The sequence below is a fragment of the Pundamilia nyererei genome, unplaced genomic scaffold (genome assembly GCF_000239375.1).
Source record: "Pundamilia nyererei isolate P.nyererei 1_Seehausen unplaced genomic scaffold, PunNye1.0 scaffold00095, whole genome shotgun sequence".
Classification (NCBI taxonomy): Eukaryota; Metazoa; Chordata; class Actinopteri; order Cichliformes; family Cichlidae; genus Pundamilia; species Pundamilia nyererei.
The window spans coordinates 443,988-465,008 of NW_005187496.1; the positions used below are offsets into that span (position 1 = coordinate 443,988).

General features: G+C 45.6%; 2 protein-coding genes across 4 annotated transcripts in view; one reads left to right on the plus strand and one right to left on the minus strand.

Moving 5' to 3' along the window:
- Positions 1-13,585, plus strand: part of LOC102212650 (myosin-11-like) — a 29,181-nt gene extending 15,596 nt beyond the window's left edge. For both annotated transcript variants that reach the window (XM_005739919.1, XM_005739920.1), the window contains 25 exons: positions 131-252; positions 1,386-1,455; positions 1,563-1,723; positions 2,635-2,743; positions 2,864-2,995; positions 3,079-3,285; positions 3,535-3,672; positions 3,761-3,884; positions 4,270-4,441; positions 4,868-5,080; positions 5,535-5,679; positions 5,838-6,044; positions 6,933-7,037; positions 7,121-7,273; positions 7,390-7,638; positions 7,837-8,049; positions 8,139-8,351; positions 8,772-8,933; positions 9,131-9,259; positions 9,593-9,681; positions 10,032-10,155; positions 10,267-10,475; positions 10,568-10,676; positions 10,761-10,933; positions 12,552-13,585. In XM_005739919.1, coding sequence (XP_005739976.1) covers positions 131-252; positions 1,386-1,455; positions 1,563-1,723; positions 2,635-2,743; positions 2,864-2,995; positions 3,079-3,285; positions 3,535-3,672; positions 3,761-3,884; positions 4,270-4,441; positions 4,868-5,080; positions 5,535-5,679; positions 5,838-6,044; positions 6,933-7,037; positions 7,121-7,273; positions 7,390-7,638; positions 7,837-8,049; positions 8,139-8,351; positions 8,772-8,933; positions 9,131-9,259; positions 9,593-9,681; positions 10,032-10,155; positions 10,267-10,475; positions 10,568-10,676; positions 10,761-10,933; positions 12,552-12,786 — 3,963 coding nt within the window. In that variant the 3' untranslated portion in view covers positions 12,787-13,585. The remainder of the gene's footprint in view (positions 1-130; positions 253-1,385; positions 1,456-1,562; positions 1,724-2,634; positions 2,744-2,863; positions 2,996-3,078; positions 3,286-3,534; positions 3,673-3,760; positions 3,885-4,269; positions 4,442-4,867; positions 5,081-5,534; positions 5,680-5,837; positions 6,045-6,932; positions 7,038-7,120; positions 7,274-7,389; positions 7,639-7,836; positions 8,050-8,138; positions 8,352-8,771; positions 8,934-9,130; positions 9,260-9,592; positions 9,682-10,031; positions 10,156-10,266; positions 10,476-10,567; positions 10,677-10,760; positions 10,934-12,551) is intronic.
- A 2,086-nt stretch (positions 13,586-15,671) lies between these two features.
- The window catches only part of nde1 (nudE neurodevelopment protein 1), an 11,753-nt gene continuing 6,403 nt past the window's right edge, over positions 15,672-21,021 (minus strand). For both annotated transcript variants that reach the window (XM_005739923.2, XM_005739922.2), the window contains exons 5-9: positions 20,601-20,737; positions 20,252-20,518; positions 19,131-19,216; positions 18,628-18,773; positions 15,672-18,282 (exon numbers count right to left, since the gene is read on the minus strand). In XM_005739923.2, coding sequence (XP_005739980.1) covers positions 18,234-18,282; positions 18,628-18,773; positions 19,131-19,216; positions 20,252-20,518; positions 20,601-20,737 — 685 coding nt within the window. In that variant the 3' untranslated portion in view covers positions 15,672-18,233. The remainder of the gene's footprint in view (positions 18,283-18,627; positions 18,774-19,130; positions 19,217-20,251; positions 20,519-20,600; positions 20,738-21,021) is intronic.

The window sequence follows — 21,021 nt, forward strand, 5'->3', positions numbered from 1 at the left end:
CAAAAATAATCGGTGACTAGTCGACTATCAAAATAATCGTTTGTGGCAGCCTTAGCTGACTCTAACCCCGAGATAAAAGACAGAGTCTGTTAATTCACTGAGGAGTTGTTGGCTTTTTGCTGTGGTGCAGGCTGGAAAGATGGATTCCAACCTGGTGCTGGAGCAGCTGAGGTGTAACGGAGTGTTGGAGGGGATTCGAATCTGCAGGCAGGGATTTCCAAACCGGATTGTGTTCCAGGAGTTCAGGCAGAGGTGAGGGAGATGTCTGAGATCATTTATACTGATAACAGTATCATAGTTCCTTTATAATAATACTAAGTTTGAATGCTAACAACTTTAAAGATTTTTGCTTCCACTGTATGCAGATGATGTTCAATTCTGTATCTCACTTGAGACTAAAAACATTGTTTCTTCAGAATGTTTTTATTTCTGTAAAAGTTTGATGGGAGATGCTACAAACTGTGAGCCTTAAGTGTCATGTAAATGCTTTTGTTTGTTCCTTTTTTGCGTTACTGATTAACTTCCCCTAAGTAGTAAATAACGTTTATAAATCAGTGTAAGCTGTTTGGTCTCAAAGGCCCATGAATGTCTACCTAATGATATCTTTGGGAACAGAATAAGTCAATAATGTGCGGCTCTAAATGTATTTGTAGTTTCAGGTCAGGCACATGCATAAGTCCACTGTTACTGTCTGTCATGTTACATCAAATGAAACACATTTGTGATGCTAAAATAACTTAAAAATACTTGTCAGCTGTGGAATATTATTAGCTGCTGTGTAAAGTTGGCATGTCAAAAGAATTTCTGCATAAAAAAGTTACTCATGCAGCTGCAGTGAGAGCCCACAGCAGACACACATCTCACAAACCCACAGCTACCTGCATGTACCTATGGCTATTACTAAATATTCAAATAAGTCCATGGACACCTGCCCACAGTCTGAGGCCCTGTGCTCAGGTTTCGTTGGTTGTTCCTCACTCTGACTGAAGGCAGATGCTTCTTCCTCTTTTAGAAAAGTTCCTTCAGATCAAATATTGGATGAGTTTAAAACACAATAGTTTTTTTTCTATTTCTTTATCTTATTTTGTTTTTCTTCATTGCTAGCTTATTGCTATATTTTGCAGTTACGTGAAGGTGATCTGCATCTAAACTAAATTTTAATGGGCTTGCCCCTTACCCACGAGAAAGGAAATGAATAAGCTTGGTACAGGAATAAAGTTTCAAGCAGATTGTGTTTGAGATTAGAGTGAATTGGGACCTCATATCTTCCAATTTAGAATATTCTTTGACCGCTTTGCAGTTATACTTCGATCAATAACCCATTTAAGGAACGAGTACTTCATGTAGTAGTACGTTTGGTCTCACCGGTAATGTGCTGTTTGCAGGTACGAGATCCTGGCTGCCAACGCCATCCCTAAAGGCTTCATGGATGGAAAACAGGCCTGCAGTTTAATGGTGAGCTCGATGGAGTAAAACCTTTAATGCTTACAAATTTATGCTATTTAAATATTAATTTACTGTGAAAAGGAAGAAGCAGGGTTCATTCCTCTGCTCGTCTCCAGGTAAAGCACCTGGATCTGGACCCTAACTTGTATCGTATCGGTCAAAGCAAAATGTTCTTCAGGACGGGAGTTTTGGCTCAGCTGGAAGAGGAGCGAGACCTCAAACTGACTGTCGTCATCATCGCCTTCCAGGCGCAAGCAAGAGGCTTCCTGGGCCGCAAGTAGGTGGAGCATTAAGACCCAGAAGTCATTTCCTCTACTTTTCGTTGCCCATGATAGATGCAGTCATCAGGAAATAGCAGAGAAGTCCTGTTGGAAGCTTCAAGTTTGATGTTTTGCCACAATCTTTGTTTGGTTTAAAGAACAGAAGGCTCCGTGCCCTAAAGCATGACCAGTTTTATTATTTGACTCTAAATGGGACCAGATTTTTTTTTAAGAAACCTTATGTCATATTAAAGAAGACTCTAAACTAGTGATTAAGATCATAAACTATTCAATTCAATTCAATTTTATTTATATAGCGCCAAATCACAACATAAGTCGCCTCAAGGCGCTTCATAGATACAGGGAAAAACCCAACAATCATATGACCCCCTATGAGCAGCACTTTGGCAACAGTGGGAAGGAAAAACTCCATTTTGACAGGAAGAAACCTCCGGCAGAACCAGGCTCAGGGAGGGGCGGGGCCATCTGCTGCGACCGGTTGGGGTGAGAGAAGGAAGACAGGATAAAGACATGCTGTGGAAGAGAGACAGAGGTTAATAACAGATATGATTCAATGCAGAGAGGTCTGTTAACACATAGTGAGTGAGAAAGGTGACTGGAAAGGAAAAACTCAATGCATCATGGGAATCCCCGGCAGCCTACGTCTATTGCAGCATAACTAAGGGAGGATTCAGGGTCACCTGGTCCAGCCCTAACTATATGCTTTAGCAAAAAGGAAAATGTATTTCAAAGTCATAAATCCAGTGAGCAGTAGAGTCATTATCCCATAGACTTTGAAAGGCAGTGCCCCCTGCTGGCCATTAGAAAGAATACGTGTGTAGGCTGCTTCCACTTTGTCTTCTGTTATGCATCATTTCTTTACAGTCTGTGATCTCTGCAGGTCTGATTCTTCTTCATGTGTTTTCAGGGCTTTCAGCAAACGTCAGCAGCAGCTCACCGCCATGAAGGTCATCCAGAGGAACTGCGCCTGCTACCTCAAGCTCAAGAACTGGCAGTGGTGGAGGCTTTTCACTAAGGTGATTCAAACAGTTCACACCACCATCCAACCAGAGGACATATTTGTTCTTCAATGTCTCTCAAATACATTTTTATTTAGGTCAGGTGAACAAACTTTGCTTCATCTGTCTGTGGTTCAGGTCAAGCCGCTGCTGCAGGTGACCAGACAAGAGGAGGAGATGGGTCAGAAAGAGGAGGAGCTGAAGGCCGCCAAAGAGGTGGCAGCCAAAACTGAGGCTGAACTGAAGGACATTACCCAGAAGCACACCCAGGTGACACAAACTCGGGTTTTTATCTGCGTTTTATCTGAGCGTTAAGTCATTTTGAGTAAATGTTCTCGCTGTGGTGTTTATAGCTGATGGAGGAGCGGGCACAGCTGGAGTTGAAGCTTCAGGCAGAGACGGAGCTGTGCGCTGAGGCAGAGGAGATAAGGGTGCGACTGGAGGCCAAGAAGCAGGAGCTGGAGGAGGTGCTGCACGAGATGGAGGCCCGGCTGGAGGAAGAGGAGGACCGCAGTAACGCCCTGCAGCAGGAGAAGAAGGAGATGGAGCAGCAGCTACAGGTTTGTCTCGTTATCATTACAAAAACAAGACATGCAACGCTTTTTGTATCGCCAATGTAAGGCACAGACACGTATGGTTAATTTATCTTGTTGTTAATTAAAATACTATCTTTCAAGTCCAGCAAATAAGATTACAGGTATAAACTTACTCAATGATGGATAATAACTCTGGTCTTACACTGAAAGCTTGTCCTCCTACTGCATCCTTATATTTTCTGTCCGTTAACTTTGCGTCGTCTTTTTCTGCAGCTGATGGAGGCCCACATAGCACAGGAAGAAGACGCCAAGCAGACGCTGCAGCTGGAGAAAGCAGCTGTGGAGGGAAAGGTGAAGAAGCTGGAGGAGGACATTCTGCTGATGGAGGACCAGAACAACAAGCTGCAGAAGGTATGAAGAGCTTCACGCTCTGCTCTAAGAGAGCACTTCGTTCAGCGTGAACGCTGCACTGCACGCGCTCACATGCGTCTGTTTTTAGGAGCGAAAGCTGCTGGAGGAGAGGATGGCTGACATGAGCTCCAACCTGGCTGAGGAGGAGGAGAAGTCTAAGAATCTAACCAAACTCAAGGCCAAGCACGAGTCCATGATCTCTGACCTCGAAGGTCAGTCAGCACTTTGTTTGTTTGGCTCATGAGCTGAATACAAATCTGTGGTGCATGTTCAGTTTACAGCACGGTGCAGACGTTGCAGCAATCACATGTTGGACCGAGGAAATGTTTAAAGCTTTAAACCTGGGGGAAGATTTCAGCTGTTACAGTAAATTACAACTCACAGTGTGAAGTTGGAGTTAAAGGAGTTATTTCAGGAGTGATAACTGACCTTACAGTCAGTACAGAGAGCAAATGTCTCTTTATTGCATTACATCATATTTCATCTCAAGATTAAAATAATATGACAACCCGAATATCAAGTTTTTCATTCTGCTGCTTTAGTATGGAGTAACTCGTGTCTGTAACATCTAAAGAAATTTGGTTTTTTTGTGTCCAGTGCGTCTGAAGAAGGAAGAGAAGAGTCGCCAAGATGTGGAAAAGGCGAAGAGGAAGGTGGAGGCGGAGCTTGCTGAACTGCACGAGCAGCACGCCGACCTGCAGGCGCAGTTAGCTGAGCTGCGGGCCCAGCTCGCTGCCAAGGAGGAGGAGCTGCAGGCCACACAGGAGCGGTGAGGACTAACATGAACAGACGATGCATTATGAATGCTGAAGATGTCCTGACAGGTGGAAGCTTGAAGCGAGGCCATCAAACATGGCTTGATATGATCCAGGAGGGAACCAGTGCATCCAGTTTTGAACTTTATGAATGTAGCTGTTTAGAGAACTTAATCGTACCAGGTCAGATGATCTAAAGGGGAAGTGTTTGTGTTTTATTAGCATAAACTTGAAAAGAGACATGAATTATGTGGCTAAGCACATATAAAGGAAATCAAATGGGTCTCAAAAATGATCCCTGTGGCACACCATACCCAAGAGATGCAGATACAGAGTTGTTTAAATTCTCTCCTATTTGAACAGTGTGAATGAAACCATAGAAAAACTGTAACATTTCTCCAACCTTCATGATTTCCTTTCCAACAAATTTGTGTCCACAGCCTGGAGGAGGAGAGCAGTCAGCGTGGGGCGGCGGTGAAACGCATTCGGGAGTTGGAGGCTTTGCTCTCAGAGCTGCAGGAGGACTTAGAGGCTGAAAGGGCGGCGAGGGGGAAGGCTGAGGCAGCACGACGGGACCTCGGGGAGGAGCTTAATGCTCTACGTACCGAGCTGGAGGACAGTCTGGACACGACTGCTGCCCAGCAGGAATTACGGTCCGTGTCGTCCATATACATCCTCGAAATGAACCACATAATTTGATAAGCAAGCTCATTTTTCCGTTATTCATATTCTGTAGGAAAAAATTAATGAATCACAAATTGAATGTTTTTCATTTAATTTTACTTTCAGCATGAGACTAGCCCTAATCTGTGTCTGTGAAAATATATATACAGCAATTCTTCATCCCTGGAATTAGATAATCCAAAGAAAGATACCCAAAAGATGAGAAAAGAAATTGGTCTGGCGTTTAAAAAAATGCTTATATTTTATCCAGTTACATAAGAATGAGCTTCAGGTATCGGTTAAACATCCATAACAGTTAATGGGACACAAATCTGAAACGTTGCAGTAAATAACAGTATCATCTGCATAGAAGAGCAGCTTTTAAGTTGTTTTAATCAGGCCTCTGCACCATCTTACCGGATGTTTTGTGTTTATGGTTGGCAGGGCGAAACGTGAGCAGGAAGTGGCCATGTTGAAGAGGGCCATGGAGGAAGAGGGGCGGAGCCATGAGGCCCAAATCCAGGAACTGAGACAGAAACACAGTCAGGCTGTGGAGGAGCTGAATGAGCACCTGGAGCAGGCCAAGCGGGTCAGTTCACCAAAGTCAGACACTTTCATTCATCCGAGGTGCAGATATATGTTTGTTTAATATGAGGTACATGGATATTGCTACTGGCACGTCCTTATAAGAACCGTGAGACAGAGGTGGATATTTTCACTCATTCAGCATCTGTTCCTTCTGTCCAGGTAAGAGCTGGTCTTGAGAAAGCCAAGCAAGGTCTGGAGAAGGAGTCAGCAGACCTGAGTGCTGACCTGCGTTCCCTCACCAGCGCCAAACAGGACGTTGAGCACAAAAAGAAGAAGTTGGAGGGTCAGCTGAATGATCTAAATTCTCGCTTCAATGAGAGCGAGCGGCAGAAGAACGAGCTGTCGGAGCGAGTCTCAAAGATGACGGTGAGCCATACAAACAATGGCAGAAGTGAGTCAGATAGGAAGACATCAGTCAGCTATTTATAATTACAAGTTGGCTTTTTTTCTACTCTTTTCCATCTTCATGTTTTAATTCTGAGATTTCTCCAAATTAGCTTTGAATGACTGAGAGTACAAGTCCCCGAGTCTGTCCTCTGAAACAAGCTCGTCACCTTCCTTTAAAGGCCACTGTCCTCTGATTAGCTACCAGTTTGCTTTACTTACACAAACGCAGTCAATAAATGGGAAGCTCCGCCTCCTATGAGGAGTGACTTTGGGTGTTTCTTATGACCATATAAGGAAATCAGTGGCAATCTGACATAAAAGTGCCTGAAACATAATTCAAATATTGACCCAAATCATAATAGTTCCTCTTTAAATGTGATTAAGTAACTAATTGGAAATGTTTTAGATCCTAATTACAGATAAATGAGAAACTAGTACATCTAAAATGCACAAAACAAATATTGATTTATAAACTGGTTATTAAAGCAAAGATGAAGCATTGTAAACAAACATATTTAGAAGTCAAAGAATATTTTGAGGTAAAAATAAATTATAATCTGAGTTACCACCATGTCTCTGGGTTTAAAGGATAAAGGCTCATCAGGAGCACAGTATGTGAACAGAGTCTTAAATATCCAGGCTGTGTTTGTGTTAGCTGGTTCAACAAGACCTAAACTCCAATCAGAGATAAAGAGGTTGGCAGCAGTAGCTGTAAGCTTTCTCAGTTAACTTTAAACTTTCTGCTTCTTCTACTTAAAGAGAACAAATGGATCTTCATGAAAAGTCACACTCAGATTTAAAGAGACACGCATCTGCGCTTGACTTTAGCCTTTGTGTTTACAGTTCTCGTCTCTTCTTCTCTGTTAGTTGGAGCTGGACAGCGTGACGGGTCTGCTGAACGAGGCCGAGGGAAAGAACATCAAGCTGGGTAAAGACGTCTCCAGCCTGTCCTCTCAGCTGCACGACACACAGGTGAGGAGCACCCTGACTGCTAAATGCTGTGATGCATGAAGCCAGGTTTCTAAACAGCGTCCTCCTCCCCCCAACTCTTTCAGGAGCTGCTGTCAGAGGAGACGCGTCAGAAGCTGAATCTGTCTGGGCGTCTGCGTCAGATGGAGGACGACAGGAACAGCCTCATGGAGCAGCTGGAGGAGGAGACTGAGGTCAAACGGGCCATGGAGAGGCAGGTGTCCAGCCTCAACATGCAGGTCAGCTCTGCTCCGGGTCTCCGAAGCAATCGTTTCAAAGGCCGACTGGGATTTTTCCTAATGCTTAAGCTCATCCTCTCTCACACTGAAGTTCTCATTCTTCTGACTTTTCTCAGCTGTCCGACTACAAGAAGAAGCTGGACGAGATGTCGGGGACGGTGGAGCTGCTGGAGGAAGGGAAGAAGCGTCTGCAGCGTGAGCTGGAGGCAACCAACACAGAGTACGAGGAGAAGGCCTCCGCTTACGACAAGCTGGAGAAGAGCCGGAGCCGGCTGCAGCAGGAGCTGGAGGACGTCCTCATGGACCTGGACAGCCAGCGGCAGCTCGTCTCCAACCTGGAGAAGAAGCAGAAGAAGTTCGATCAGGTCTGGCAGCTCCACAATGACTGCTTCAGTTACCTACCCACTGATCTCAGTTTTTCAGATTTTCCAGTTTTGTTTCCACACGTATTAAAGACGGGAGAGTTTGTCCCAGGAACCAGATGTTCCACAAAAGCTTCTCTCAGTGCTTTTTTTTTGAGCCTGCAATGATCTGTGATCTCTAATGTCCTCCATGTCCATCAGATGCTGGCCGAGGAGCGCACTGTGTCCTGTAAGTATGCGGAGGAGCGGGATCGAGCGGAGGCAGAGGTGCGGGACAAGGAGACAAAGGTGCTGGCTCTTACCCGAGGGCTGGAAGAAAGCCACGAGGCTCTGGAGGAGGCGGAGAAGACGGTGAAGGCGCTCCGAGCCGAGATGGAAGATCTCATCAGCTCCAAGGACGACGTGGGAAAGAATGTAAAACACTGAACCTGGACACGAGCGACTCCTACTATCCGTGGTCAGTATTTCCGATGAAGGTGGATGTGTTTCTGGTTATATTTCAGGTGCATGACCTGGAGAAGGCGAAGCGCGGCCTGGAGGCCATCGTGGAGGAGATGAGGACGCAGATGGAGGAGCTGGAGGACGAGCTGCAGGTGGCCGAGGATGCCAAGCTGCGTCTGGAGGTCAACAGTCAGGCTCTGAAAGCTCAGCACGAGAGGGAGCTGCAGGCCCGCGACGAGCTGGGAGAGGAGAAGAGGAAGCAGCTCCTGAAACAGGTCGGGAAACCTCGCCACCGCTGCTTTTTACTTCATCTCATTTTGTAAACACTCGCACCTCGTCACAGTTTTAGAATTTATCATCATAATTTAGGTCCTTTAAGAGTTGAGAAGGAGAAGAAGTTTGAATTCTCTGAACTGGCTTCCTCCTTAAACTCGATGATGTTTCTCCACTTTGAGGTCTTCCTGCTTTTTGCTTTGCCGAATACTGTGAGGTTTATCTGTTTCCTTATCTGGAGAAATAGACCTGGTGGGATGGAGACTGCAGGTAGTGGTTTAGAAAGATTCTGATCCGCTATCATTGATGTAACAGTAAGAACAAAACTGGCCCGTGCACTTACTGAGAACATTTCTAAGCACGTGTTAGGAAAAAAGCGCGAGTTGTCAGACAGCTAATGTTTTCCTCTTGGCGTCCGTCAGGTCCGAGAGCTGGAGTCAGAGCTGGAGGAGGAGAAGAAGCAGCGAAGTCAGGCTTCAGCCGGGAAGAAGAAGCTGGAGGGGGAGCTGAAGGACACGGAGGATCAGCTGGAGGCCAGCAGCAGGGGGCGTGACGAGGCGCTCAAACAGCTCCGCAAAATCCAGGTCAGCAAACTCTTTTATTGACTTCTTATTTCTCTGAACTCGTCATTTCTGAAGCTGAGTTGTCCTAACAAAGTCCTAAACATAACCACGTTTGATGTACTTTCACATTTTGCCTGAGCAGGCTTGGTAACTATAAGAGCTGAAGTATTTAGAAACCAGTTCAAAACCCCACATGAGCCTCCTTGCTCTCCTCACAGGGCCAGATGAAAGATCTCCAGAGGGAGCTGGAGGACTCCCGTGCAGCCCAGAAGGAGGTCCTTACCTCAGCCAGAGAGTCTGAGCGCAGGTCCAAGGCCATGGAGGCCGACATCATGCATCTGAATGAGGTAAGGCCGTAGGAGCTGCCTGCTCTAAACGTTGAATTTTTAGTCTTTAGTTTGTATGAAATCACAGAGAGGTGGATCGACCCAATATGGCCACCTGAGGAGGGGCGGTCAGAAGAAATGTGGTTTAAAGGGCGTGCCTGGAGAGCTAAAGTTGATTTTATACAGCGAGTTCAATCAGTCAGACGCAGATACTCATTATCGTTATGCGATTAATCCACAGAATCCGTTTCTTCCAAGTGTTTTTTAGCACTTTTTGGAACGATAAAGGTTTCAGGCTTCACCAGCATTGCACAGGTTGTCCTCTGGAAATCGTTTCTTACTCCATCTGTCCAGGCGTTGGCAGCTGCCGAGAGAGCTCGTAAGCAGGCGGAGACGGAGAGAGACGAGCTGTCCGAGGAACTGGCCAGTAACTCATCTGGAAAGTAGGTGTCTTACATTATTGATGCATTTAAAATGAGGAGCATGAGTCTCATCAAGCTTCAACTTCACTTCCTGGAATTTCAGTCTTTACTTTGGGACGGGAAAACCCAAGAGATCAATAAATTCACTGGAATTTGTCATCTAGGGATCATTAACATCCACTAAAGGTCGTCCCAGCTGGCTGTCACTGAGATTTTAAGGTTAAATGAAAACATTTCTGAATGTAAATGAATTAATCAGGAATCGGCAAGAACACTGATCATGTTTTCAGATTTAGTTAAATATCTGAGTCATTTATATCTCTAGTCTTCTGATGGCGAAATCTAACTCTGACTTGAATGTCCTCGCTCAGGTCACTGCTGTCCGATGAAAAACGTCGTCTGGAGACTAAGATCAGCCAGTTGGAGGAGGAGCTGGAGGAGGAGCAGGCCAACATGGAGGGCCTCAACGACCGGCTGAGGAAGAGCCAGCAGCTGGTAGGTTCATGATCGTCTCTAATCTCTCATTTCATTACAGCAGGCCTGACCAGTGAAGCTGATGCTCAAGTTCAGTTCCTCTAACAGCCACTGAAACTGATTTTCCTACAGGTGGATCAGCTCGGAGCAGAGCTGGCCACGGAGAGGTCTTCTGCTCAGAGCAGGGAGGGATCCAGGCAGCAGCTGGAGAGGCAGAACCGAGAGCTGAAGGCCAAGCTGCAGGAGCTGGAGGACCAGGGCCGCTCCAAACTCAAGTCCTCCATCACTGCTCTGGAGGCCAAACTCCGAGAGGCCGAGGAGCAGCTGGAGGTGGAGAGCAGGTGAGGGCGCGCGGTGGGAAGAGGAGTGTCGATCCCAAACTCAACATGTGACGAGCACTGAGGAGATAATTTTGTGCCACTTTGTTGTGCAGAGAGCGGCAGGCCAACGCTAAGAATCTGCGCCAGAAAGAGAAGAAACTGAAAGATTTAACGATCCAGATGGAGGACGAGAGGAAGCAGGCGCAGCAGTACAAAGATCAGGTGACGCAAGATCAAAGGATGAATGACAGTTTAGAGTTTTGCTCATTTACAAACTGTAAATAAAACCATGTCTGCCCCCTGCAGGTGGAGAAGAGCAACGTGCGGGTGAAGCAGCTGAAGCATCAGCTGGAGGAAGCGGAGGAGGAGGCGCAGCGCGTGGTGGCAGCCCGCAGGAAGCTGCAGAGGGAGCTGGAAGAGGCAACAGAGTCCAACGACGCCCTGAACAGAGAGGTTGCTTCGCTCAGGAGCAAACTCAGGTAACGAAGGTCTCGAGCACAGAGACGTTCGATAAATACGTCACACCCACCGAAGCAAAACTAGAACAATGTGAGCAAAGGTCACCTCAGCGCCTCTTCTGCTCTGAAGTTTGAAACAAGACAAATGACAATTGTTTCCTCTCGTATCTGCTGTTCCACAGTGGGCGGGCATAATAAGCATTGCTGCATTTTCTTATGGTGCGATGAGTACACACCAATCAGGCGTGACATCATAAACACCTGTTTGATATTGCATTGGTCCCCCTTTCCTGCCAGAACAGCCCTGAGGCTGTGCTGTGGTAGCTGCACCATCAACACAGTCCTGTAAGCTCTGAGGCGGGGCCTTCATGGAGCAGACGTCTTTGTCCAGCACATCCCACAAACCCTCGATTGGATTGAGATCTGGGGAATTCGATGGCCAGGTCAACACCTCAAACCATTCCTGAACCATTTCTGCAGCTTTAGCCTGCTGAGAGAGACCACAGCCCTCAGGGAGTATCACCTCCGTGAAAGGCTGTACATGGTCTGCAACGATGCTTCAGTAGGCGTAACATCCACGCGGATGCTAGGGCTCCATGTTCTGGTCTGCAGCTCTGCAAAAAGGACAAAATGTTCACCTGCTCTCTGATATATCCCGCCCACTAACAGCTGGCGCCATGAAGACAATCAGTGTTACTCCTCTCACCTGTGTGTGGTCATAACGTTGTGCCTGATCAGTGTATGAACAGCAATCCCTCAGTTACCGTTTTGTCCTCTCTTGAATCTGAATGTCGTCACAGAGAGAGGATCTCGCTAATATGGTCACACGGCACAGAAGCCCCGCCTACCTTCTGGTTAAACCTCGTCTTTAAGAGAGACAGCCAATCAGAAGAAAGGTGGAGGAGAGTTCGTAACAGACAAATTTGGACGCATTAGCTACTCTAGCAGAAAAACTACCTGTCGAGGTGTAGTCATTAAAATCTTCCTGCTTAGGTGGAGATGCCAAAAGTTACTACTTGACCAAATTAAATGCTGGAAACTAGTTGGTTAGATTTGGTAAGTTAATAACTCTGCTTTAAAACACTGATGGAGTCACCACAGCAGGTACGCCAACTAGTTTTTTCACTGGATGCCCAAACAGATGTGTGTCCTCCGGGTGTTAAGGTGGGGCTCTTTGGTTAATCCTGCGCTCTGACAGGCTGGAAGCATCGGCTCCCTCTCAGTAACCAATCAGAGCTCAGCTTTAACAGGACACTTCCCTCATAAATGAGCCTCGGTGACAGTCTCCACAAATCAAAGTGTTTTGTTGTTGAATGTGTCGAACGCTCTCGTGTAGCGGCTGAGCGTCGAAGACGAGCTCACTTGTGATTTTAAATTTCCTTTTCCTCCTTTCATGTCTCGCTGCTCTTGTTTCACGCTCGTCTTCAGGCGCCTCTGATCTGCAAACTCAAAGCCTTCTGGGAATGTTCTCCTCTTCCTCCCCCCCCCTCACTGCTCTGCCTCCAGTTTACTCCTGCTTCAGGATTTCAGGCCCTACCTCTTAAATATTTTGCTTTGCAGAAAGCCATTTCCTCTTCCTCTGCCGCCTTTCCTCTCTTTCTGACCCTCCTCTTCCTCCCGATGTGTCGGGTGTTCCCAGGCGTGGCGGCAGCGGTGCTGGTGGGGAGATGTTGTACAGCAGCTCCACTCCTCGCAGCAGTGGTGGCGGCAGCATGAGGAGTTTGGGGCTCGGAGGGAGCATCAACCGGAGGAGCAACATCAAAGAGAACTCGGTGGAGCTGCACGAGGAAGAGCCTCCCTCACCTTCCTCACCCGCCCGCACCCCACCTCTGGAGCCCCGTGCCGAGGTCTACACCTGCTCCCCCAACGAGTAGACGACCAGGAGCAGATAAAGAAGTGTTTTAGGAAACAACCAAGCGTAGAGTCACAGGAGGAGCTGGATATTTAATCAATACTATGGATTTATGTTTGAAGCAAATAGTTTTGTTTTTAAGTTATTCCAAACACACTGAGGGACAAACTGTGGACGGACCAAATTTATCCCCAACAAAACAAAACAAAAAGTCATTTAATAGCCTGAAGCTACAATTTAATGTCCCAAATATTAGAAATATTAGCACAAGTATTTCATACTTCATCCATACAATGCTACCAACCTGTTAGTCTGATCATTTATTTATTTTTAATTATTTCTGACACTAAAAGTCAGTAAAATGTTATTTTACGAGCAAAAACTCTCCAAATGTTCCACTTTCACTTCCTCAGTGTGAGAATTTGTTTTACCGTCACATCTGAGAGCATTTTAAAGCTTCTGTGCCAACGCTTTTACATTTTATACATAATAATCTGTTTCTATAGGAAATAATCTGTGAGATTTGAGACCAATTTAATTTATGATTCTTTGTGGATGAATTTCCCTTCTTTTGTTGTTCCATAAATATGCACATCTCCAATTATTTTAAAAAACATTTCATCCCTGCAAATACATGTAAAACACCACAGTAAGGTTCCTAAATTCACCCAAGAACTCTTAAAGCGGATTTTAATGAGTTTCAGATTTTGGGTCCCATTATCCCCCCAAAGCTGCAGCTCCATTAGTCCCTCTAATCCACCGCCGCTCTAGTTTATAGAAATATAGAAATTAATTTCATTGAATTGGTAAAATTTAATTGGCATCTCCTGTCCAAATAACCTCCCACCACATGCTGGAGTTAAAAACAAACATGAACTTCAGTTCCAGAGCTCCACAAATATCTGCAGCTTTGCATCTGAGCCTGTTCATCCCTGTCCTGACAGCAGCTCCACAGGAGAAGAATTATTAATAATTAACTGGTGGAAAACATTAAAATCTTCTCACTGTTCCAGCAGTCTACGCTCATATAGGGTTTCTAATAATGAGATGATTATGTACAAGAGTCCCTGTGAGCCCAGAGCTCCGGCTGCTCTAAACGCTGTTTATCACAGTTTGCTCATCTCGGGCACACAAGCCACACACACCTGAAGATAGGTGGACAAATGGGACATGAATCGTGCAAAGCTCCTCAGGTGGAGTCTAAGAATCATAACGTGGAGACAAACATGAGCAGGATGTGTCTACAGTGCAACACTGCAGCAGACCAACAAAGAAGCTTTAAGATGAATAAATTAGCTCAATAGTTCTCCTTTAAAGTGCTGTTAGGAGCATTCCTAACCAGCAGATGGCAGCATCACCCTTTATTAAAGGTCTACTCAGCCAATCAGATGCAGTGAAACTGCACAAACCCAAAAACCAAACCTAGCAGTTTTGGAATATCTTCATTTTCATTTTCAGTAAACTGTGTTGTAAACTGTACAACAGGTGGATAAAAGCAGTTTTTAAAACCATCCGTGTACCTGTGGGGAGGATCCTGGCTTCACAATGTCAAACTGAATAAAGCGAGGTTCAGACAACAGCTGAAGAGCTGCCAGCTCCAGTCCTGCCGTCACACTTTAACAATCTGCGCTGCTTTAACACAGGAGGAATTTAGGCTGCACACTTTAGACGAACGTTTGCCGTTTCAGCTTTTGTTACGTGGACTGTTATTAACCTAAAAACTCTTATATAAGAAGTCGGCCTTGCTCGCCTCGGTTTGTGTCATCAGTGTGATTTTCCTGTAAAAATATTACCTGTAGATCTTTTGTTTTGTCTAAACAACCTTCTGGCTTTGCCAGGATTCGGGAGATCATATGCAACTCTTCAGCGCACAAACTGAGGCGATCCTTTCTGGACTTTCTTTGAGGGTTTCAGGAATATTTAGAGAAAATCTGTATGTATCCAACCGGGTCCACATTAATTCCTGACACACTTGGTTTTAAATCTCACAGATACGAACGCCAAGGCTCAAAGTCCCCCACACTTGGCGAAGGGTGAAGCAGGAGTCTGTGCTCTGTAAACCACAGAAATGATATCAGACTGAAACCAAACTCTTACAAATGTTTTCTGTTTCCACTTCCTGTGATAAATAAAAATGAAAAAGGACAATCCTTCTGTGCGTTTCAAGTTTTATTGCTTTTTCAGAAGCAGCGCTGAAGGTAAAAAACAACAAAGGCCAGAACAGGTCTTCAGCACTTCATGTGAGCATGCAAGCACTTCCTTTTACAGAGTCACATAAGGCAAAAGAAAAACACCAGAGCCTGTTGCTTTACACCCACCCTGAGCAGCTACTTATAACAGGTCCTGACTCAAGACTTGAGCAACCCAACCTACACATCCTCATCCTACATTTTAGTGACCCTACAGTGAGTAGACAACACTACGACATACTTTTTTTAACATAAAACACGAGTAGCCTTCACTGAAGTAATCGAATCTCCTCAGAAACAGAAGATGTTTCAGATTTCACTCCTGGAAAGACAGAAGTAGCCCTGCAGAGGGATCTAACAAACGTCTCCACAGACTAAAAAGTGCCTAAACTACCCGTCTGCCACACAGATCTCACAAATCTCCATCATTAGAATCATCTAACATCTACACGTTAGCTCTAACATCAAACTTTTGGACGGAACTAATATTTTTATAAGCATAAAAGCTCATCTGAAATATCCTGAGGGTCGCCAGAGGTACTTTTTGTAACTACCGTTTGCAATCTTTAACCAGCAGGGGGCAGTGTTTCACCAGATGTTGCGGCTGCTTTCCCAGACCTGCTGCACTGTATCCTGGTACAATTTGGGCACAAATTTATAGCAGTTATTTACATTCTGTTGGTAGCTTTGGTTCGTTTTGGAAGGTTAAAAAGTTTTGTTTTTTGTTTGTTTAAATGCAGGAATTTACAATAAGTTATCAAGTTTCACCCTGTTAGAGGCATTAATGTTACCTGTAAATTTCACGTCAAGCTGGTGATTTAAGTGAAACATTTTAAGTATAAAACTGAACTTTGGTCTGAAGGGAAGTCTCCAGAATCATTAGCAATCATCATCCAGGAACGATGAATATCCACGGCTAATCTTTCCTAATGTTTCCACCACACAGAGAAATAAAACCGGTTTTATCGGGTTCATCTTCTTCACCTGAGCGTTATGGTGCGTTCACGGAAAAAAGAATCAAAGTTTATCCAAAGAAGGAGACTAAATTTTGAGCTGGTGACATGAATGGAGGTGAAAATATTTCAGGCGATCAGCTGAGATTCTCCTGACACCCGTCGCTGTTTGAATCTCGAGGCATTACTCAAGTTAACTTGGAGAACGTGGAGAAAAGGAAGACTTCCTGTGAAGCTCTGAAAATACGCTACTGAAACGTTATTCCAGCTGTGGGCTGGACTCTTCCTCGTCTCGTTGGCTGTCACGATTGAATAACTGTGGTTTTTTCATATGACGATTCTTCGATTCTTTAGTGTGAACGCTCTGATTTTCTGCTTCTTCAGAAAGTTTCATCCTGCAGTCGGACTGCGAGTTAAAAACAGCAAAGTGGTGAAAAGCTGGTTTACGCTGCACTACACTGAGAACAAAGACTATCAGTTACAATCCAGGAGGGCGGAGTCATTATGTCCATCGGTTAGTCTTCGTGAAATAATTGTAGATGACAGAATTATGAACGCCACGTGTGGACGGACAGCCACAAACTTAAACTGTGAGAAAGCCTCCTTCCTCTACAATCAGGTTATTGATGACAAACTGAGCTGAAGTCCATAATTAAGACAATAACACTAATAAACCCAAACAAAACCGTTTACTGTGTTCGGCCCACCTCAATCTAGGTTTTAGCCTGAGTTTGACAAACTAAAATGAAATTCATGGAGAACTGCCCGAGAACCAGAAGGCAAAGAGTGAACCACAGAACGAGGCCAAAGGGCCACATGGAGCTGCAGAGGAGCCAACTTCTCACATTCAACGAATCATTATAAACACATTTAGACACCTTTGACAGATACATCCCAAAATGGTCACCTGGTGTCGCAAGATCCTTCAAAAATAGTCACAGACAGCGCGTCACCTTTCCGTGACCGTGCTGTCTGTGACTTCCTTATAAAAAGGTCAAAGGTAACAACACTATTTCTTCTGAGCTTTGCTGCCTCAGCAGTAAAATCTTCGGTCATGTTAGAGCTGGGCGATATAGACAAAAACATTAATACACATTACATCCTGAGCGGTCACGTGACCGCTCACCAACAGTCTGCGTCCACCTTTCGTTCTGCTGTTGAACATAAACGCTGCTAGTTTGAGGTTCAGTCACTGCGGGTTTAAGTGGAAGCTCTGTGTCAAAGACTTTTCACAGTTGCTCTTTGTGGTAAAACAAGAAGCTGCAACGCTCCACCAGACTCCATTCACAAAAACAGGAAGTTTACCTGCCAGAGCAGAAGCTGCTCATCATTAGTTCGTGTTACTGCACGGCGGTGGTTACTGGCAGACTTCGGTTTCGGTTGGTTCTAATAAACGTGGTGGCATGGAAGTTTGGGAAACACCTCTGGGGTATTTCCTGGCTCAAGATGGGCCTTTAGTAGTTGACTTGCCACGCCGCCCTTTTAGTTTAGCTTTAGTTACTATGATAAAGGTGGTTACAGAGGTTTTGCTAGGAAAAGCCATTAATCCCAGCAGCTTGGGGCAGGGTTGTAGCACAGCGGCAGAAACCCTGCAGTCAGTTTGGATCTGAAGTGACGGGTAAATCCGGCTTCCTGCGAGGTAAAAATGTGTTTTTGTTAACGAAGTCTGATTCCCTCTCCTCAAGTTTTCTGCTACCACAGACATTAAGTTAACATGTACCGTTACATTTCAAGTCGTTATTCATGCTACACGTAGAAGTAAACCATGTGGATTTTTTGAAAATATATCGACGTATTTACCAAATCGACACATTGCCCAGCCCTAAGTAACGTAGTCAAAGTCTCTGCTCAGTCTGTAAGAATGTGTAAACATATCGTCTTTCTAGGCCACCACGTGTGCTCATCATCTCCTCTCTGTGTGAAATCAGAGACACTCCTGACGGTGGAAGCTTCTTGACTGTCGGGAGGTTTAAAGGCAGTTTTACCCCCCAGTGTGTGCATAAAGGTGCCCGTCCAGTGCTCAGCCATCAGACGTCTCTCAAGCTCACTTTGTGTTTAATCTGAACAAAACTTTAGAGGGAGAGGGGAAAACAAGAAGATCCAAACAAAAGGAGCTGAGAGGGTCCAGTAGATCAGTTCAAAGCCAAGTGCGAGTGCTGAAAAGAGTCCTGTTAACGAACAAACAAAAACATCCCGACGTGTCTGGAGTAACGTGTCCTCAGAGCTTCGGTAGTCTGTATCCTGAAGAGGCGACAAGGGCGATACCTGTGTCACGTTCAGGAGACCCGGGGTGGACGGAGACGACGGGCCCAGCAGCATTTTTACTTTCACAGCAGCAGCTTGGATCCAGCTCCTAAATCCAACCTCTTAACGAGCCTGGAAACAACAAGTAAACAGTCACAACCTCTGAACGTCTTTCAGTGCCATCTCTGATCAGACAACAGAGTATTTCCACTTCACAGGACGGACTTTAATAAAGATCAGTAAATCTGCAGAACAACCCGGGGCTGCAGCATCGTACGTTACAGCAAGAAAATCAGTCGTTCATCTCACTAATGCGCTCGATGCTGACCGGCGAGGAAAGCAACAGTGGAGAGTTTAGATGACCAAACACATGCATCCAAATTTTTAGGCCTCTCTCAGTAATATGAAGGTTCCCCTGATAAGCAGGAGACTTACAGTGAGTCTTACGCTGCCTTTCACGGCTGCACAGAAGCTCACCCCTTGTTGTAGAGGCCGTTGGTTGGATGGCTCTCTGAGGAGCTGCTCTGACCCGCCGCTGCCCCCTGTCCACCAGCGTGGGCTCTGCGATTCACCGCCTGCTCTTGGACATATTCCCGACACGATGCCAGCCTGGACTCCAGACTCTGAACGGAGAAGAAAAAACGAAAGGTTCAAATCTCTGATTTAATGAGCGTCACAAACCACCGGCCGTAACGGACCACATGTTCCTGTCATGTGACACCAAGTACCTTTTGTATAATTTTTAAGGCTTTTCTTGCTTTGCTCCCATCTTACTATTGTTTATCTAAAAATATGCCAAGTTACTGTCTTCACTCTGTACCGGTGATTTAAAAACAGAAAGAAAGAAAAATCACTGGCTGTGTTATTCTTCCCAAAAGTCAAAGATAAGTCTGTGTAATGCTTAATGGACTCTGAGAAACTGCCTGCAGCATCACATGACGGTAAGTCAGATGATGAAAAACACGAGCCGAGCTTCTTACCCCGACTTTCCTCAGCAGCTCTCCGACAATGTTCAAAGCAGAGATCCTCGCCGACGTGGTGAGCGGGGTCCCAGACAGGCTTTCACCTGAGAAACAGACACGCAGCTCAGCGATAACGAAAACAGACGAGCAGGACGACCGATTTACACTCGATAAAGCAGTTAGTTAAAGAAAACATTCACAAATAATCAGATTCATGAATATGATCATCATCTGTAGCCAACTCAAACTTATCAACAATCATCACACTCTTATTGTGAAAGTTCACTGTTGGCGAGTCCGCTCCGTCCTTTCCTGCCTCGTGTTTCTCTGGTGGAAGGGTCGCCCGTCGACAGAGTCGGACTCCACCGGTGATGTCAGGCTAACCAGAACCTGCAGCAGGATGAGACCCGACTCATGGACCCACACGGACCTAAACTGAAGCTGCAGAACTGAGACTACTGCTGCAAACCCCACTCCACAGGATCAGGGTAACCCATGCAGGACAGCTGACACATACAAATAAAGTTAAATAAAAGCTGAACACTGAGCTCGACCCGTTTCTCCTTCAGGATCCACAGAAAATAAACACCAAAGGGGATTTTCTATATTAAAAGTGCTGCTGCAGCCTTTCCACTGGCGGTGTTGTTCAGAAAAGACAAACAAAAAACATTTTTTCTTTCTTCCTGGATACTGTTGCTAACTACAAAATGAGCCCCCAGTATTTTCGGCGTAGTTTCCACCACGGGGCAGCTCAGCAACCAATCAGGATCGCCGCTGATCCTTTCCCAGCAGCAGTAAACACGGGCTGTTTGGTTGGATTTCAGCCGAGCAGTTTGAGCGCTTATCGCGGGCAAATCCATAATTAGCAGCAAGAAAAGAACAGCATTGTTTTTTATGATGCCAGAAGCTTTTATAGTGGTTTTAGTGTCACTAAAGAGAGTTTATCTGTAGGGATCTGAAACCTTTTGGAGCTTTTTCTTGAATCAGGCATAAAGCATGTTCTTGGAATCGCTGTGGCTCAGATACGACTGATTATAGAAGAGCTCAGCTTGTGTTTCAAGCACATTTTGAGAAAGTCACACTTCATAAACAGAGCTGGATGATAAAAAGGTTAACACCACCACAGAACATAGACTGACCTCTGCTGACGGGGGGCTGCGGGGTGCTGAAGGGCTCTGTGGAGGCGGGGGGTCTGGGCGGCGTGACGGCGGAGGGAAGGGGCTGGTTAGAGGACGAAGACGCGGGTTTGTCTTCTGTTCTTTTGTCTAACGGGGTGAGAGGAGGGGTGGGCAGCCCAGCCGAGGACGACGACGCTGATGAAGAAGGCTCTTTGGCTGCACTGCTGAAGGACGGCTTCCTCTCCTGTACCTGCTGTTTTTGCTGCACGGCGAGCTCCTGCCTCAGGTCTGTGCAGACACACAAAGAAGTGATGAAGACGAGCAAAAGCAAACACGAACGAAACTGACGAAGAAAAAGATCTCGCTGCACCTCTGGCTTCGTCCTTCAGTCTCTGGACGGACTCTAACAGGTTCTCCTTCTCGTCCAGCTCGCTCTCAAGGAAGGCGTTCCTCTCTATGACCTGATTCATCCTCTGCTCGAAGTCCTCCAGTGACATGATCGTCGCCCTGAAAGGCACCGAACCAGAAACGTCACAAAACAGACCGTTTACAGGGTGACTGCATTAAAACCAGCGAGTCTGTCCTGTAACAAGAGAGACCAGGAAAGAGGACAGCGAAGCAGACATGGAGATGAGCAGACACCAGAGCCGCTGCAGTTTTGCTGTTGAAACTATGAAAGGTGTTTTTCATGATCTCCTGAACTTCTGGAGTTATGAAGGATCAAAACTGAAAAACTGAATAAAATCTGAATCCACCTGTTACTCAGAAAAGATTCATTGAGGATCGTTGAG